At 38.9% G+C, this 20,945-nt stretch overlaps 2 protein-coding genes across 2 annotated transcripts; both read right to left on the bottom strand.

Moving 5' to 3' along the window:
- Window positions 1–3,498: 3,498 nt before the first annotated feature.
- Window positions 3,499–4,443, bottom strand: LOC100463574 (olfactory receptor 9A4). The gene has a single exon (XM_002921671.2). The coding sequence runs from the start codon at window positions 4,441–4,443 to the stop codon at window positions 3,499–3,501; it is 945 nt and encodes a 314-aa protein (XP_002921717.1).
- A 15,822-nt stretch (window positions 4,444–20,265) lies between these two features.
- On the bottom strand, window positions 20,266–20,944 carry LOC117797010 (olfactory receptor 9A4-like). Its single transcript, XM_034647369.1, is given in 2 exon segments — window positions 20,266–20,422; window positions 20,424–20,944. Coding segments are annotated over 2 exon segments (678 nt in total).
- Window position 20,945: the final 1 nt, after the last annotated feature.

Genomic DNA, 20,945 nt, shown 5'->3' with positions numbered 1-20,945 from the left:
TGGAGGTGTTTTTATCTGGTCAAAGTGACAATAAAGTATGATGCTGGAATAAAAGCATCCAAAATAGCTTACCTCATATGAGTTCTCTGTTAGAAGGATTTTGGAGAGTCTGCCCCATCCAAACTTGAAAGCAAACCAAGCCTACAGAGCACAAAGCACAAGGTATAATTTACTGTTAGGTTTACGATATCAGTAAAGACATACAAGCAGGAAAAAGAAAGAGTGAGTATTGAAGCAGAATTTTAAAATAAGGCAATTATTAACTAAAGGAAAAACTACTTGATAAGCTAAGAAATAGCTGTATATTGTTTCTAAGTATATACTAGCAAAAGAAACAGTTGGACAAAGTCACCCCTGAAGAGTATGAAAACACCATGGATCAGAAGGGGAAGAGCAACAGTCTGATGATTCACTATACAAATCGTTTAAATTATTTGATATTTTTTCTTTTTTATTGTGATAAAAAAATGCATAACACAAATTTACCATTTTTAACCATTTTAAATGTACAGTTCAGTAGCATCAGGTACATTCACATTGTGGTGCAACCACCACCACTACCCATCTCCAGAACACTACCATCCTAAGCTGAAACTTGGTACCCATTAATTACTACCTCCCATTTTCCCTCTCCCCAAGCCCCTGCTACTCACTATTCTACTTTCTGTCTCTATCAACTTCACTATTCTAGGTACCTTGAATAAATGGAACCATACCACATTTGTCCTTTTTTTGTCTGGCTTATTTCACTTAGCAATGTTTTCAAGGATCATGTATGTTAGAGCATGTATCAGAATTTCATTGCTTTTTCAGTCTGAATAAAATTCCATTGTATGTTTATACCATGTTTTGTTTATACATTCATTTATTGATAGACTCTGAGTCATTTCTGCTTCTTGACAATTGTGATTAATGCTGCTATGATAGTGAATAAAGCTTCTGTCCTTTTATTTTGAATTCTTAAGAGTTATTAATAGTGAATTTTATGAATATTCTGGTGTAAAACTAACTGTTCAGACATGGCATGTGAATAAGGAAATCTCCAGGGTTTGGTCAACTCCTCTGATTCAGAGTCTATAATAAGCAGCACATAATTGCTAACTACTGCTGGTGTACCTGAGAGGGACACATGACATCAGGCACAGTTTCCAAGCACAATACTGGCACATTGTATTGGAAAGTTTGGGGGATGCAAGAAAAATGGATAAGGACTCTAAAATACTAGAATGGCCTGATAATAGTGCATGGCCTCTTAGGAGTTGTAAAGCCTATTAGACAATGGTATTATGGTAATATAAAGGTATAAAATGTAAAGGAAAACCCACTGTGCATGTGGATGGAAGATAAAGGGCAAGCCTAGCATCGCAGAGGAAAGACAAGTATGCCTACATTTGAAATGAGACCTAAAGAAAAAGTATCAGAGACAGAAGAAGGAACAGGAGTTGACCTCCTACCCTCAAAGAACCCCTACTCACCCCATGGTGAGGCAGAAAATTTACAATCATACATAAATGGAGGGAGTCTTATATTGCAGGGCTTTAATAACTTAACTACAGTTTTGACACAGTCCCAATCACTATCCCAACAAGCTTTTTTGAGTTCTGGACAAACTGACTCTAAAATTTATATGACGTGAGAAACTGTAGACTCTGGGAAACAAACTGAGGGCTTCAGAGGGGAAGGGGGTGGGGGATTGGGATGAGCCAGTGATGGGTATTAAGGGGGGCACATATTGCATGATGCACTGGGTGTTATACACAAATAATGAGTCATGGAACATTACATCAAAAACTAAGGATATACTGTATGGTGACTAACATAACATAATAAAAAATTATTATTAAAAAAATAAAGGGCTTAGACTTGGAAAAAATAAAATAAAATAAAATTTATATGGCAAGAGAATGGTAATAGAACAGCCAAATGCTTTTGAAAAAGAAGAGACATTTCTTGTATCATTTATTTATATCACATATTAATCAATCCACAGATATATAAAAATTCATCTAAATATGCATGCATAGATGCTCCAACATGAATTCAGTACCATGTGCCTGATTCTAGCCTTCTCCTCTTGCTTCTCTGTAACTTACCTATCCACAGTGACAGACCCAGCTCCCACTATTTGTTATATTTTATTCATTCATCTGTACTATATATGTACAGAATTTCAGAAATGTTAACTCATACACCCAGTTAGAAACAACATTAATAACAATACTATTACGATTGTGCATGGTTCCCTTGATTAACATAGTCTTACACATTCCAGTCAAAACACTATTTTTCAGTTTTGTAGATCACAACCCTTTTTCCCCAGCCCCTTTAGTGAGGTCATGACATACATGTGTTATGTTGGGAAGGCAGTCTCATGTGCACAGTCTTTTGACCCCTGCTTAGCCACATGAGAATGGCAGAAACATTGACAATGGTGGTGTGGGAGGAAAGGGGCTGGGACGGGGCAATGTAGGAACTGAGATGTGGATTAGTAAGCTCTCTGTAGAGCTGGAAGACAGCTTGGTAAACTTGGTCTTTGTGGGGGGAGGGGGAATGGAAGACAGAAATGTAGCTGAGAGAGAAGAGAGATGGAACGCCCTGGTGTGTCAGGATTGGACAACGTGAGGAAAGCAGGGAGAAATGCCAGGGGCAACTACTTTTCTACCCTCCCTGTACTCTTGCCTCAGCCCAGGAGCACAGCAAGGTCAGCTCACCCTCACCAGTTCAGGTCCTAGAACTCAGCCCATTGCCTTCCCACATTTGGGGCTGGCATGATAATGGGAGTCGTGCCAGACAAGAAAATACCTCTCTCCAAGACCCTCCTTCCTCACCATGAGAAAGCCCACCAATTAGAGACATGCCTGAATTAACACACATCTGGCCCTGAGGTTGGGAAGGAGGCAAGGTTGTGAAGTGAGTTTGCTCTCACGACTGCCAGTCAGGAAAAGCTACAGGTAGGTAGTGTCCCTGACAGACCTGGGGGCAAGAACCTCAAGAAAAGGCTGGGCTCTGAGGCAGGACTTGGGGTCATTCACAAAAGAAATAGAGAGTGCTTTAGGCATTGAAAAAATCATGAATGCACAGGACAACATATGGGAAGATAACCCAGCATCTAGTATCAAACACATAGGTCAACTGCCACAGAATAAATTGTAGGTTTCCTGATTTCCCACTCAAAAAGCTGAGCATTCTGAAAAAAAAAATCACACATATTTTGTACATTTATACCTGTTAAATTTATATTTTAAGATGTATTATAACTACAGAAGAGTGCATAAACATATACATCCAGTTAAAAAACAATGAGCTCTCCCATGTAGGAATCATCTGATTATACATTGGAACACTGTCAGTATCTTAAAATTCCCTTGAAGAATATTGTAGAATTCCCTTGTACATCAGAAACAACTTGGTTTTGAAAAGGATCATTTCAGTTTGAATTATTACTTTCAGATTAGTCAGGTCCATGATGATGAGTCCATGATTGTCCTTAAGATACAGCTAATCCTTGAGGAGTTGACAGCAGCGTTTCATGACATCTCGAAAGGCCTCCATGAATTTGTCATTCCGGAGGGTGAAGATGAATGGGTTCAGAAAAGGGGTCACCACTAAAACCATCAGCGATGCTACCCTGTTGAAATCAGCTGCCTGAGTTTGCTTGGGTTTCACATAGAGAAACAAGCAGGTGCCATAGCCGATCACGACACAAGTGAAGTGGGATGCACACGTAGAGAAGGCTTTCCTCCGCCCAGAGGCTGAGGGGATCTTGAGGATGGTGGAGATGATGTAGGTGTAGGAGATGATTGTAGGGATCAAAGAACCAAAGAGAACAAAAACAGCCATTAAAAATAGGATAAACTCTATGAAAACGGTATTATTGCAGGATAGTTTGAGCAACTGCCCTCGGTCACAGAAGAAATTGTTCACCACGTTTGATTTGCAGAAGGTAAGCTGAAATGTGGCATACACTGGCCAGATTTCAAAAAGGAACCCAAACACCCATGACACAACCACCACCCAGATGCAGGTGTGGCTGTTCATAATGATGTTGTACCTCAGAGGGTTACAGACAGCCATGTAACGGTCCACAGCCATCGCGCCCAGCAATGCAAACTCTGTGGTCCCCAGAGACAGGTACAGGAAGAGCTGGGTGACACACGCAGCCAGAGATATTGTCTGCATCCCAGGGAGCAGCAACCCCCAAAGCATCACAGGCACGATAATAGTTGTAACCAAGATCTCCAAGGCAGAGAGATGACCAAGGAAGAAATACATGGGGGACTGCAGACGTTTATCAACACATACAATCACAATGATGACCGTGTTTCCCATTAATGTCACTAAGTAGAAGAAGAAGAAGGTAGCAAAGAGAAGATGGTGTAGTTCTCTGGAGCCAGGGAAGCCAAGGAGATAAAATTCAGTGGCACTAGAGTGATTCGCCAACATTTAGTTCTGAGCTCTTGTTTCTTATGAAACCTAAAGAGCAAAGAAGAGAAAACAGGCTTCTAATTTCAAAAAGATTAAGGACAATTCCAATTTGAGCAAGTATATCCTATTCCTAGAATCCACAACATAATGCTACTATCTTCTATACAAGCTTGGTGTTTCAATGCATGAATGGATAAGGAAGCTGTGGTTCATAAAGACAATGGAATATTACTCAGCCATCAGAAGGAGGAATATCTACCATTTACATCAAGGCGGGTGGAACTGGAGGGTATAATGCTAAGTGAAATAAGTCAACCAGAGAAAGACAATTATATGGGTTCACTCATATGCAGAACATAAGGAATAATGTGGAGGATCATAGGGGAAAGGAGGGAAAACTGAATGGGAAGAAATTGGAAAGGGAGGTGTGGGGGGACGGGGTAACTGGGTGATGGGCATTAAGGAGAGCACGTGATGTGATGACCACTGGGTGTTGTACTGAACTGATGAATCATTGAACGTTATATCAAAAACCAATGATGTACTATACCTTGGCTGATTGAATTTAAATTAAAAAAAAAGATTGGTGCTAAATGTTTTATGAATGACATGTATAATATATGAAGGTAAATGTATACGCTGAAGAAGATGAGCAATAGCCACCAACACACCCTAGGCATGAGAACCCACCCACCCCTGTCTCTACTCTTGCCTCTCAATTCACCAGCCATCCTGCCTCCAACTATACTCTCACCTTCCACCCTATTTCCCTGACCACAATGTGCTCATTTATATCACCACCCCCTCCACCTTGAATGCCCTAAAGTGTCTACTCTGCCTCTTATATCCATGTCCTGCAAAATCCTGCTACATTTCAACAATTATAAAAGTAGCTAATCCCAATCTTAGCTAATCACAACCAGATATGTTTACTCCTTTGTATCCTCTAAACACAGGCTCCATTTGCATATATTCAGGTTAAGTTTCTCCCTCAATTATATTATCAACTTTGTGGTGGTGTTAGCAAGTGGGAACTCTCTAGGACATTGTCATAAGAGCTATTTTGAAACAAAATATTGAGTCTCCCTGACTTCTGGAGAGCTGGCTGCCTGGAGGGAATTATCCACTTCTTCCTCCTTATTCTCATGATAAAAGCCTTCCTCCATTTCTCATTTCAGTGAACGTATATCCTCCAAGCAGGTAGAGTCTCCCCAGCTCCCCATTAGTGACCTCTAACTCTAAGATTTTGATTCCCCTAGTCAGTAATTGACAACAGGGAGGGAGGGGTCCAGAAGGAACTCCTACCTGTACTGCAGTCTCCACCCTGGGACCAGAAGACAAGAAAACACCTGTGATATGGAGGCAAAATCCTCCATATTCCCTGGGTGGCAAATCTCTACTTCCAGCATGCAAACAAGACCTCCAAATGGGCAGCCTATCCCTCTAACCAAACTGCCATGGGGTCAGTCCCACTGAGCAACTTGGAAAATTCCAAAGAGCACATCTGCTTATTTATGACCTTCTATTTTCCCCAGGGCCAAAAGGTAATGAAAAATTTAGAAGACACTGATAGAGATCATACTGAGTTCCTCAGAAGGACTGGGCTCCTTCCCTCACCACATGCAGGTCTTTCCTCAAAGATATCCTCTCTACAGACCCTTTCCCCCCTCATCCTCTCCAAAACAATACATGCACAATTTCACTCTCTAACCTCTTTAGGCTGTATTTTTCTTTCTATTGGCTCTCATCAATATCTCACATTATAGTATATATTTACTTGTTTGTTATTGTATCATCAAAATCCCAAATCAGAATGAAGTACCTTGAAGCAACCTCTTTACATTTCTTGTATTACCACCTGTGACAAGAACAGTCTGACAAAGTATATATTCTATAAATATTTTAAATGAATATATCAATTAATAGATCAAGGAAGAAATCAATGAAGAAATGAAGAGCATCCAACCTGACTACCTTTCCCTCCATTCACTCTTCCCCAAAGCACTGCCCAGTCAACCTGCAGTCTCTCTTCCAGGAGATCCGCAACAAGATGGCAAGCAGATGTAAGGAAGACAGGATGAAAAATGAGAGAGCAGGGATTCAGGTGGTGGCAGAGTGTGCCCACTGCCAGCACAGGCACCATCAACCTGCCCTTTGCTATGGAGGGATGATCTGATGGAGAGCCATCTACTCTTTAGCTCCCTTGGTTCACTCTTCAGGCTCTAGGTGTCCTTGTTCTATATGGCAGCCAAGCTTAGACCCTCTCATGATAATGCTCTCCTACTCTCTCCTTCACTAAATGGGATACCTGGATGACACTCACCTCCAGAGATGGGGACTGGACTGGAAAGTTCTATTGCTCTTCAGGCATCAACCCAAGCTACCCATGGCTAGTAAAGAGCCATGCTTAGGAGGCAAGGGAACCTCCTACAGTCTCCACTCATGACAAAGAACACCATCAACACACAGAAGTTTAGGAAAAAGTCCAGAAGTAGTGCTGGGAGGAATCCACCTATCTCCCCTTCCCTCATTCCCTCTGCCTCCTTCTTTCTCTACCTCGTCTATCCCCAAGGATAGTTATACACTGAGGAATAATTTGCACACGTTCAGAGACACACTAGGGATGTAGTCAAGGAAAAACTGAAGAAACTCAGTCTTCCCTCCTGAGGATAATCAAGTTTTAGATCCTAAAAAATTTCTGTGCATTGGATAAACTTAAAAACTCCCAGTCAGAATTTCTCAATGTCCAGCTGCCTTCCTTCCAGACCCTTACTCATCACAACAACCAAGCTGTGAGCAATCAGTCCCCTAATCTACTCTGTGCTTCTCCCTGACTCCATTTATCCCTACAGAGCTTAAGCTACCCCCAAGCTCATGAGTATACTAATGCCTACAAACGACACACATCAAAAACCTAGAGGTCACTAAATCTTCTCCATCTCCAAGATTTCACAGAACACGTCTTTCCCAAAGAATCTGCACACTCTCTACCACATACCCTCCAACCACAGTTATGAGAGTCAGGTAAGCGAGAGAGAGGACCTGCCACCTACTCCAAATTTACATTCTGTTAAATCCACAGCCCATTCCAGGCCCTCCAACATTTGTCCAACTGTGGTTGTTCAGCCATACATTTCCCTTCAGTCTTCAAATGCTCTCAGGTCACCTCCCTGCGCTGCTTGAATTGAGGGGTGAAAGTGAAGACACAATATTCAGAATCAACAACAACAATAAAATACTACATAAAAGTGAGGATGGGTGGGATTTGGGGTAAAATAGCAAAATCACACTTAAAATATTTACTCTTACACTTTGTAAAACAACTGTCATTTTTCATAAAATTAGTCAGGTCATAATTTAAAAATCAAATAGAAGGATATAATGTAAAGTGTAAATATCCCACTCCCCATCTGCTTGATTCTCCTGACCCATCTGCTAGAGATAAATATTATAAGTTATTAATATATATTTCTAGTGTATTCATAGAGTATTCTGTGTGTTTATAAGAATATCTGTACTGTATGGTGACTAATATAATATAATGAAAATATATTGTTATAAAAAAATAAGAATATCTGTATATGCTATTTTAAGTAAATGATATTTTAATAAATATACTGTCTGCTACTTCTTTATATATGTGTGTATGTTTGTGTTTCTATTAAACTTTTCCATATTAACAATATGTCAATCACATTTAAAGTGATTGCTTAATAAATATTCACTTATGAAAATACTGATCATTACTTAATATGCTGATGAACACTTCATTTTCTCCAATTTTTCATGTCATTATTGCCACTGCAATAAATATTCTCATGTCTGAAAAGTTGTACAAGTGTAACTTTTTTTCAAGATTCATTTTATTTATTTTAGAGAGAGAGAGAGCATGAGCAGGAGGGGCAGAGGGAGAGGGAAAGTGAATCTGAAGCAGACTCCACACAGAGAGCAGAGCCTGATGCGGGGCTCAACCTCTTCACCCAGAGATCATGATCTGAGTCAAAACTAAGAGTCAGACGCTTAACCATCTGCACCACCCAGGCACCCCTATAACTTTTTAATTGTATTAAATTATTAGCTGTTATCAAGTCACCATCAAAAAGTTACATTAATTTATAATCTCTTTTTAATTTTTAATTTAAATTCCAATTAGTTAATATTAGTTTCAGGTGTACAATAGAGTGATTCACACTTCCATACATTAACCAGTGCTCAGCACAACAAGGGCCCTCCTTAATCCCCATCACCTACCTCACCCATCCCCCCACCACCTCCCCTCTGGTAACCATCAGCTTTTCTCTATAGTTAAGTGTGTGTTTCTTGGTTTGCCTCTCTCTCTCCTTTTTTTTCCCCTTTGCTCACTTATTTTGTTTCTTTTTTAAATTTTTTTAATAATAATTTTTTTATTATGTTATGTTAGTCACCATACAGTACATCCTTAGTTTTTGATGCAACGTTCCATGATTCATTATTTGCATATAACACCCAGTGCTCCATGCAATATGTGCCCTCCTTAATACCCATCACCGGCCTATCCCAATCCCCCATCCCCCTCCCCTCTGAAGCCCTCAGTTTGTTTCCCAGAGTCCATAGTCTCTCATGGTTCATTCCTCCTTCTGTTTACCTGTTTTGTTTCTTAAATGAGATTGCATTGGGCCTATGGCCAGAGCCTCTGATCAGAGTATTTCTATTTTATTTATTTTTTTTTTTACAGAAAATGAAGGAAATTTTATTTTCTCTTCTATTGGTGCATTAATTAGTCCTGTAAATAACATAGGACCAATAGCTAATATCAGAGCTATGAAATTCCAATTGGTAAGTTTCTTTTTGGTGAAAACAAATCTACCTGGTTATTGCCAGGAAAAGAGGGGTGGTGGGAGTCAGGTGCTAATTTGTAACCCCTTGATGAATATTCTCTGCAGTTGCCACCCCTCCATGTACAGAGCCATGCAGATCCTAGAATGCCACTCACAAAACAGGAGTCACTAATCATACTGTGAAGTAGAGACCCATCCCTGAGGGCCTCATCCCCATGGGAAGTATGCTGACAGCTGCCCACGACACCTCTGTCCCACCATGTGCTTGTCAGCCTCTGAGTGGCTATGTGAGGTCACGTGATGATTGTTGGGGAACAGTGAAGGAGGGCTGCTGTCCAATGCGGATATCTGAGGAGGGTGGAGGGTGCATTCTGTGTCAGAGCTTCATTGTACAATCAACATTCTTAATTCCAGGCATGGTTCCATTTCTCTAGATATCTTTCCAGTATGATCAACTAGACACTGGCAGAATAGAGAAGGTCAAAAGAACATAAAGTAATAAAACTCCTTTGGAAAAAGTTTCATTTTTTATATAGTTAAAGCAATTCTACTCATAGGTAATTGCCTAAAATAAATCAAAACATATGTCTTCACCAATATTTCTGTTACAGTGTTCATAGTGCCTTTAATCATTACAACTAATTGTGACAGAAAACAAATACCCATCAACAAGAGAATGTTATATTCATATTAGGAAACTACTCAGCAATGAAAAGTAACAAAATGCTGATAAGACACAAAATGGATGAATTCATGTACATTACAATGAATGAAAAGGTCACACAGCAAAAAATGCAAATGGTGTGGTGCCATATATTCTAGAATAGATAAAAGTAATCTGTAGTTAAACCCAAACAGTGATTGCCAAAGTGCTGAAGAGAAAGATTAGGGGGAAATACTGAGGTATGTGGGCTATCCTTTTTAAGTTACTAGATTATATTGATTAGTTTTTTATTCAGGATTTTGGCCTTTCTGTTAATGAGAGACATTTACCCCAAAGATACAGATGTAGTGATAAGAAGGGGCAAATGCACCCTAATGTTCATAACAACAATGTCCACAATAGCCAAACTGTGGAAGGAGCTGAGACGCCCTTCAACAGATGAATGGATAAAGAAGATGTGGTACATCTACAAAATGGAATATTATTCAGCCCTCAGAAAGTATGAATACCCACCATTTGCTTCGACATGGATAGAACTGGAGGGGATTATGCTAAAGGGAATAAGTCAAGCAGAGAAATACACTTATCATATGGTTTCACTTATATGTGGAACATAAGGAATAGTGCAGAGGACCATAGGAGAAGGGGGAGAAATCAGAGAGGGAGACCAATCATGAGAGACTATGGACGCCGGGAAACAAACTGGGGGTTTCGGAGGGGAGGAGAGTGAGGGGAGAGGGTAAAAAGGTAATGGGTATCAAGGAGGGCACGTGTTGTGATGAGCACTGGGTGTTATACATAACTAATGAATCACCGAACACTACATCAAAAACTAATGATGTACTATACAGTGGCTAACGGAACATAATAAAAAAAAGAGAGAGAGAGATTGGCCTATAATTTTCTTTTAGGTAAGGTCCATGTCAGGTTTTGGCATCAAGATAATTTTGGTTATCATAAAATGAGTTAGAAAATATGCTTCCTTTCCTATTTTATGGGGAAAAGTTTGTATTATTTCCTCCTAAATTGTTTGGAAAAATCCATCAGTGAGGAAATCTAGGCCAGGTGTTTTTTTTGTGAGGAAGTACTTATTTATAGGTAAAATGCCTTTAGAATCTATAGGACTATTCAAAACTCCTGCTTCAGTTTGTATTTTCCAGGTGAATTGCTTAATTCATCTAAGTTGTCAAGTTTATTAACATAAAGTTGCTCATGATACCATTTTTATACGTTTACAGTTTATTGCACTATTGGGACATCCCTTGTTTCCATTTCTGATATTAGTGATTTATGTTTCTATTTTTTCCTTGCTCATTCTTGTGAGGGATTTATCAATCATACTATTCTTTTCCAAGTCATTACGTTTGGCTTTATTGATCCTTCTCTATTGCTATCTGGTTCTTATTTCATGTTCTCAAGTCATTCTCCCTAGGTGTCTCTTCACACAATGTTCTATTTATAACGACACAAGTCAATAGGATTAGGGACCCACCCTACTCCAGTATGACCTCATCTTCATTAATTACAACTGCAACAACCCCATTTCCACTCAAGTTTACATTCTGATATACTGGAAGGGTAGAACTTCAACATATGAATTTTGACAGACATAATTCAACCCATAATACATGTCTCAGTTGCTTCCGATTTTTGGCAATTATGAATAGAGCTACAAAAAATATTCATGTACAAGATTGTGTGGACATGTTTTCAACTCATTTGTGTATATACTAAGGAAGATAATTGCTGGGTTGTATTGTAAGAGTATATTTAGCTTCATAAGAAATTGCCAAATTGTCTTTCAAAGTGGCTGTACCATTTTGCACTCCCACCAGCAATGAATGAGAGTTCCTGTTGCTCCAAGTTCTCACCAATATTCAGTGTTTGGGTTTTAGCCATTCTACTAGGTGTGGGGTGATATTTCATTGTTGTATTAATTTGCAATTTCCTAATGACATAGGATGTTGATCATCTTTTTATATGCTTATTGATCATCTGCATATGTCCTTTAGTGAGGCGTCTGTTCAGATCTTTTGCCCATTTTTAATTTATTTGTTTTTATTGTTGAGTTTTAAAGAGCTCTTTGTATGTTTTGCATACATGTCCAATATTTCATATGTGTTTTGCCAATTATTTTCTCCCGAACTGTGGCTTGTCTTTTCATTCTCATAACAGTCTTTTCCAGAGCAGAAGTTTGACTTTTCAGTTTTTAATTTCATGGATCATGCTTTTGGTGTTGTATCTAAAAACTTCATCAAACCCACGGTCACCTACTTTTCTCCAGTTAGGTTCTGATGTTTTGTAGTTTTGCATTTTACATTTAGGTCTCTGATCCAATTCGAGTTTATTTTTGTGAAAGGTTTAAGATCTGTGCCCAGATTTTTTTTTTCATGTGGATGTCCAATTGTTCCAGCACCTTTTGTTGAAAAACCTATCCTTTCTCCACTTGCCTTTGTTCTTGGTCAGAAATCAGTTGATGATGTCTGTATGGGTCTATTTCTGGGCTTTCTATTCTATTCCACTAATACATTTTTCTATTATTTCAACAATAAAACACTGTCTTAATAACTACAGCTTTATAATAAGTTTTGAAATTGAGTAGAGTCAGTACCTTCAACTCTGTTCTTCAGGATTATGTTGGCTATTCTGGGCCTTTCACCTTTCCATATAAACACTAGTATCACTTTGTCATTATCTACAAAATAACTTACTTGGATTTTGGTTGAGATTGCATTGAATCTATAGATCAAATTGATAAGAATTGACATCTTAATAATACTGTTTTCCTGTGCATGAATATGGAGTATTTCTCCAGTTTTTCTATTTTCTTTTATTTCTTTCATCAGGGTTTTTAAGTTTTTGTAGTTTTTCTCAGATCATGCACAAATTTTGTTAGGTTTACACCTACATTTTTTGGTGCTAATGTAAATGGTGTTGTGTTTTTAATTACAAATCCCAATTTTTTCATTGCTGGTATTTGGTAAAGCAAGTACATAGGAAGGTGATTGACTTTTGTATACTAACTTTATACCCTGTGACCTTGCTATAACCACCTTTTAATAACATTATACCCTTCCATGGGTAGTGCAAGTATCTTATAACAAAATATCCCCAGTTCCTCTCTAACATCCCTTAAACATTGCTGTCATATATTTCACTTATTCATAAGCTACAATAATCCAATATGTTGCTACTCTGTCATTATGACAAACTGTTATCTGTGAGATCAGGAAAGAACAAGAAAAATTAAAAATTTTATTTTACCTTAATTTATTCCTTCTCTAAGGTTCTTCCTTTCTTTCTGTAGATTCAATTTCTAAACCATATTATTACCCTTCTCTTCAAACAACTTCTTCTAACATTTCTTACAAGGGTGATCTACTGGTGACAAACAAAATGTTGTTTGTCTGAGAAAGTATTTCTTCACTTTTTAAGAATAATTTCCCAAGACACATAATTCCAGGCTGGTGGATTTCTTTCATCAACACATTAAGTATTTTACTCTGTTTTCCTTTTGGCTTGCATGTTTTCTGAAGAGGACTCTAATGTAATTCTCATTCTTATTCCTTTGAAGGTTAAGTGTTTTCTCCCCTTCTGGCTTCTTTCAATAATTTGTCTGTCTTTGATTTTCTGCACTTTGAATATGAAATGCCTACATGTAAACTGTTTGCTACTTATCTTCCTCATATCCTCTGAGCTTTCTGAATCTGCGGTTTGATGCCTGTCATTAATTTTAGAAAGTTTTCAGTTATTATTACTTCTAATAATTTATCTGTTACTTCTCATATCCCCATGACACATAAGATATACTTTTTATAATTGTTCCAAATTCTTAGATACTCTGTTTTATCTTTTTCATTCATTTTTCACTTTGCATTTCAGTTCTGGAAGTTTCTAATGACATATCTTTAAGCTCACTCATTCTTTCCTCAACTATCTGCACTCTTTTGCTGAGCTCATTAAAGCCATTCTTTATTTTTGTTTAGATTGGGTTTTTTTTCTACCACTTCATTTTTACTCTTTCTTATAGTTTCCATTGCTCTGCTGATGTTACCCATTGGCTCTTGCATTTTGTCCACTCTTCTACTAAAGCCCTTAGCATGTTAAACATACAGTTATGTTAAAATCCTAGCCTGATCATTTCAACATTTCTGCCATATCTGAGTCTGATTCTCATGTTTGACCTGTCTCTTCATATTTTGTTTTCTTTGTTTGTTTTTTAGTATGCCTCATAATATTTCACTGGAAGCTGGACAATATATAATGGGTAAAAAGATCTGAGGTAAACAGGTCTTCTATGTGAGGTTTTATGTTTATCTGGCTAGGAGTTGGGCTGTGTTTACTGTTAAGGTAGCTATATGTGTGAGAGGCTAAAATAAATCTCTTGTTCTTATTTTTGTCTCACCTGCTGTCTTTGTGTTTCCCTAGAATCTCCTTCTTAAATAAGGTCTTAGACTCAGCAGCCCTACTGATGTGGTGGTATAGAGTAGAGGGAGTGTAGCATTCAGCATTCTACAGTCCTATAATTAAGTCTCAATCTTTTAGTGAACCTGTGTCCCTGGGTTGTGACTTTCAGCTTCCCTGTAACTTTAGTGAAATAGGAAGGACAGAGACACAGAGTTGGCTATTTCCCTTCCCCCATATTGGTTAGACTCTGGTAAAAATCCAAGGAATTTAGGCTTTGATAAAATAGTTTCCCTTAAAGGCAGGCTTTTAAGGAACAGGATGCTCTTGGTGTATTTCAGAATGGTTACTTTTACCCATCCCCTAATTGGACAGGACTCTGAGTTCTGTGATCTTCACTCTGAGATCCTGACAAGGATCCTGGACATGCAATTCACAAATGTGTGGGGTCCCTCCTGAGACTGGGCCTCTCTGGAGGTTTCAGCCCCCAAGTTTGTCCATATGGAGCCCCCCAAAATTTGTTGAGTACTTTCTAACCTCATACTGGCTCCAGCAATGGACTTTTGCTCCAGAGTTTCTGCTCCAGTACACTGTGACTCATTGTATTTGCCTGCCTTCCCAATTTGAAGAGCAATGGTTTGCCCTGTGACCTTAATCTCCTGACAGATTTAAGAAAGTATGCTGATTTTCAGTTTCTTTGTGATTTATTCTTTTGAGGACAACAGTGACAACTTTCAAGCTCCTTAAATGGAAACCAGAAATCCCTCTAATTGCTTGATTTTAATAATAAAGTACAGATACAAAAACACTATATGAAGCAAATATATATCTCATTTATCATGAGTTAAGTACCCTTGTAACTACCACCCAGATCAAAGAAAAAGAAAGAACATTCAGAGAAACCCCAGAACCTTCTGCATTACCCCATTACAATTACAATCCTCATTTCCCCAAAAGTAACTATCTTTGAAATAATCACTTCACTACATTTTTTATCACTCATATTTGCATCACTATATACTATAGCTTAGTTAGTCTTGCCCATTTTTAAAAAATTTCATGTATCCTTTTAGTCCTTTTAATCTGTAGATCCATTCAGCATCCCTTTCTTTTCTTTATAATCTATTTGTTGAATTTACTAGGTGTTTCGACAGTAGTTTCTTATAGTCTGGATTTTGGTTATGCATCCTTATGGTACAGTAAAATATATCTTTCTGTTCTCCACATATTTTCCTGTAAATTGGCAGCTGAATTCAGAGGACTGATAAGACTAAGTTCCTCTAGTTTTGAAAAAATGAAGGATTATTATAGTATTTCATCAAAAGACACATAAGATCTAGTTTTCTCTTTTCCGTGATGTTAGAAACAGTTGATGCATAAACATCATTGGGGGTTGCTAAATTGTGATATTCTAATTCTATCATATTTCATTAATTATCTACAATACTTTGATATTTTCATTTACTATATATTTACCCAAAATAAATACTTGAATCTTTCCATTTATCAGAACTTTAAATAAATAAATGTTTCCTTAGTCTCTTTTGAAGGTGAATAACTTGTATCATTATGAACTCATGGTTCTAAATATATTTGATGTGTTTCAAATTATTGCAATTATTGTATTTTTAAATTACAACTTGTCCCATATTGGCTAGTGAAAGTCTCTTCAGTTTGGACCCTGAATCCTTTTAACTAGCGCTCTTAAAAGACACATTGAGGGGGTGCCTGGGTGACACGGTGGTTGAGAGTCTGCTTCGGCTCAGGGCATGATCCCGGCGTTGTGGGATCGAGCCCCACATCAGGCTCCTCCGCTATGAGCCTGCTTCTTCCTCTCCCACTCCCCCTGCTTGTGTTCCCTCTCTCGCTGGCTGTCTCTATCTCTGTCGAATAAATAAATAAAATCTTTAAAAAAAAAAGACACATTGAGAATACACACACACACATACATATGCATATATATGCATACATGGGGGAGGGGGAGAGATTCATACTGATATATCTAATCCAATTCAGGAATAAACAGACTATGATAAGTGCACATACCAATCTGACTATAGCCCCAGCAATGGGAGGGGCAACCATCTACTCTGACTGAAGGCTCTGCCTACCAACAAAAGCTTCTCAGGGAACAACACAGGGAAAGTGCCCTGTAGTTCAGTGCTATCACCTCTTGGGAAAACACCTGATCTGACTCAACTCAAGCCCATGGTAGCCCCAGACTGGCCTAATCACAACACAGGGACTAAACCCTTCCTACAACGGGCAGAGTGATTGCAGACAACTGGACTGAAGGCAAAAGTGGCTCAGTCACAATAGCAGGACACATACCACACACATAGAAGATACCCCTGAAGTGCCAGGTTCTGTGGAACAAGACACATTGCACTGCAAGGCACTACAGGACCTCTTCTTCATAAGGCCACTACTTTCAAAAGCAGGAGATGTAGCTGACTTTCCTAACACACAGAAACAGAACAGAGAGTTAGACAAAAGGAGACAGAGGAATATGTCCCAAATGAAAGAACACAACAAAATCAAAGCAAGAGAGCTGATTTAATGGAGATAAATAATATACCAGATAAAGAATTTAAAGCAGTGGTCATAAAGATATTCATTTCACTTGAGTAAAGAGTGGAGGACCTTACTGAGACCTTAACAAAAAGATAGAAAACATCAACAAGAATCAATCAGACATGAAGAACTCAATAACTGGAATTAAAAATACACTAGAAGGAATATATAGTAGACTAGAGGAGGCAGAAGAACAGATCAGTGACCTGGAGGACAGAGTAATGGAAAACAATCAAGCTGAACAGGAGACAGAAAAATAATAATAAAAAATAAAAATAGACTGAGGGAACTCAGCAATACCATCAAGCATAATAACATTTGCATTATACAGATCCCAGAAGGAGAAGAGAGAGAAAAGGGGGCAGAAAATTTATTTGAAGAAATAATAGCTGAAAACTTCCCAAAATCTGGGGAAGGAAACAGAAACCCAGATCCAGGAGGCACAGAGAACCCCCAATATAATCAACCCAAGAAGGTCCATACCCAGATACATGGTATTTAAAATGGCACAAAGTAGGGGTGCCTGGGTGGTTCAGTTGGTTAAGCATTTGACTTCAGCACGGGTCATGTTCTCAGTGCTGTGGGATCGAGCCCTGTGTCAGGATCCACACTCCAGAGGGAGTTGGCCTGAAGATGCTCTCTCTTTCCCTCTCCCTCTGCTTCTCCCCCTGCTCACTCTCTCTCTCTCTTTTGCAAATAAATAAATCTATAAAATAAAATAATAAAATAAAATATAAAATAAAATAAAATGGCAAGAAGTAGTGATAAAGAGATAATTTTAAAAGCAGCAAGAGAAAAGAAAACGGTTACATACAAGGGAAGCCCCATAAGGCTATCCACTGATTTTTCAGCAGAAACATTGCAGGCTGGAAAGAAGTGGCATGTTATGTTCAAAGTGCTGAAAGAAAAAACCTACAACCAAGAATACTGCATCTAGCAAGGCTATCATTCAGTATAAGAGGAAAGATAAAGTGTTTCTCAGATAAAGGAAAGTTAAAGGAATTCCTGACCACTAAACCAGACTTACAAGAAACATGAAAGGGGACTCTTTGATTAGAAAGGAAAGACCACAAGCAGGAGTTATAAAGTAGGAAGCACAAAAGCAAAAAAATAATATCTATAAAAATAAGTCAAGGGATTCACAAAATAAAAGGATGTAAAGTATGATACCATATACCTAAATGTTAGGGGGCGTGGGGAGAGGAGTAAAGAATGGGTTCAAATTTAAGCAACCACAACTTACTATAGACTGCTATATGCATAGATATTATACACAAAACAAACAGCAACCACAAATCAAAAACCAGTAATAGATATGCAAGAAATAAAGAGAAAGGAATCCAACTATATGATTAAAGAAAGCCAGCAAACCATGAAAGAAGAAAGAAACAGAGAACTATAAAAATAACCATAAAACAAGTAACAAAAGGACAATAAGTACACCTATAAATAATTACTTTGAATGTAAATGGACTAAAGGCTCCAGTCAAAAGACAGGGTGAAAGAATGAATAAAAAAGCAATACCTGTCCATGTGCTGCTTAAAAGAGACTCATTTAAGACCTAAAGACACATACAGATTGAAACTGAAGGGTTGGAAAAGCGTTGCTCAGGCAAGAGGAAGTAAAAAGAAAGCCAGGGTAATGATAATTATATCAGACAAGATAGACTTTAAAACAAAGATGTACCAAGAAACAAAGAAGAACATTATATAACCATAAAGGGAACAATCCAACAAGAAGATATAACAATTGTAAATATTTATGCATCCAATGTAGGATCACCCAAATTCATAGAGCAGCTATTAACAAACATACAGGACAAAATCAATATTAATAGGGACTTTAACTACCCCACTTACATCAAAGGATAAGTCATCCAAACAGAAAATCAACAAGTAAACAGTGGCTTTGAATGACATATTGGACCAGGTAAACCTTAACAGATATATTCAGAACATTCTATCTTAAAACAGCAAAATACATATTCTTATCAAATGCACTAGAACGGCCTCCAGAATATATACATGTATTATGTTGGGAAGGCAGTCTCATGTGCACAGTCTTTTGACCCCTGCTTAGCCACATGAGAATGGCAGAAATATTGACAATGGTGGTGTGAGGGGCAAGGGGCTGAGACAGGACTATGTAGGAACTGAGATGAGGATTAGGATGCTCCCTGTAGAGCTGAGGACAGCCTGGTAAACTCAGTCCTTGTATGGGGGAGGGGGAATGGAAGACAGAAATGTAGCTGAGAGAGAAGGGAGATGGAATGCACAGTGTCAGGATTGAACAATGTGAGGAATGTGGGGAGAAGTGGCCAGGGGCAGCCCCTTTTTCTGCCCTCCCTGCACTCCTGCCTCAGCCCAGGGACACAGCAAGGTCAGCTTGCTCTTGTCAGTTCAGGTCCTAGAAGTCATGCCCTCCCACATTTAGGGCTGGTGTGATAATGAGAATCATGACAGATAAGAAAATGCCTCTTTCCAAGACCCTCCCTCCTCACCATGAGAAAGTCCACTAATTAGAGACATGCCTCAATTAACACACGTCTGGCCCCGAAGTTGGGAAGAAGGCAGGGTTGTGGAGTGAGTTCACTCCCACGACTACCAGTTGAGAAGATCTACAGGGTGGCAGTGTCCCTGCTGGACCTGGGGACAGGAACCTCAAGAAAAGGCTGGAGCCTGAGGCTGAACTTGGGGTCACTCCAAAAGAAATAGAAGGTGCTTTAGGCAGTGAGAAAATCGTGAAAGCACGGGAAAACATATGGGAAGATGACTCAGCACCCAGAATCAATCATGGAGGTCAACTGCCACTGAATGAATATACTCTTCCTTACTTTCCCATTCAAAGAGCTGAGTGTTCTAAAAAATATCACATATATTTTGTAGATTCACACCTGTTAAGTTTATATTGTAAGATGTATTATAACTACAGAAGACTGTATAAGCATATATCCAGTTAAAAAATAATAGTGAGGGGCGGCTGGGTGGCTCAGTCGTTAAGCGTCTGCCTTCGGCTAGAAGTGTGATCCCACGGTTCTGGGATCGAGCTCCGCATCGGGCTCCCTGCTCCGCTGGGAGCCTGCTTCTTCCTCTCCCAGTCCCCCTGCTTGTGTTCCCTCTCTCTCTGGCTGTCTCTCTCTGTCAAATAAATAAATAAAATCTTTAAAAATTAATAATAAAATAGTGAGATCACCCACATAGGAATCATCTGACTATAAATTGGAGCACTATCGGTGTCTTAAAATTCCCTTGAAGAACTTTGTAGAATTCCCTTGTACATCAGAAACCACTTGGTGTTGAAAATTATCATTTCAGACTGAATTAGTGGTTTCACCTACTCAGGTCCACGAAGATGAGTCCACGATTGCCCTTAGGACACAGCTAACCCTTGAGGAGCTGACAACAGCGTTTCATGACATCTCGAAAAGCCTCTATAAATTTGTCATTCCGGAGGGTGAAGATGAATGGGTTCAGAAAAGGGGTCACCACTAAAACCATCAGTGACGCTAACCTGTTATACTCAGCTGCCTGTGTTTGCGGGTTTCACATAGAGGAAAAGGCAGGTGCCGTAGCCGATCACAACAAAGGTGAAGTGGGACGCACAGGTAGAGAAGGCTTTCCTCCGCCCAGAGGCTGAGGGGATCTTGAGGATGGTGGAGATGATGTAGGTGTAGGAGATGACAGTAGGGATCAAAGAACCAACGATAATGAATACAGCCATTAAAAAAAGAATAAACTCTGTGAAAAGGCTGTCATCACAGGATAGTTTGAGCAGTTGCCCTTGGTCACATAAAAAATGGTCTAACACATTGGATTTACAGAAGGTAAGCTGAAATGTGGCATAGACAGGCCAGATTTGAAACAGGAACCCAAACACCCATGACACAATGACCACCCAGATGCACGTGTGGCTGTTCATTATGATGTTGTACCTCAAGGGGTTGCAGACAGCCACGTAACGGTCCACAGCCATTGCTCCAATTAATACCAACTCCGACGTACCCAAAGAAAGGTACAAATATAATTGTGCACTGCATGCTGTCAAAGATATTGCCTGCATC

The sequence above is a fragment of the Ailuropoda melanoleuca genome, chromosome 1 (genome assembly GCF_002007445.2).
Source record: "Ailuropoda melanoleuca isolate Jingjing chromosome 1, ASM200744v2, whole genome shotgun sequence".
Lineage (NCBI taxonomy): Eukaryota > Metazoa > Chordata > Mammalia > Carnivora > Ursidae > Ailuropoda > Ailuropoda melanoleuca.
This window is presented reverse-complemented; position numbering and strand designations above follow the sequence as displayed.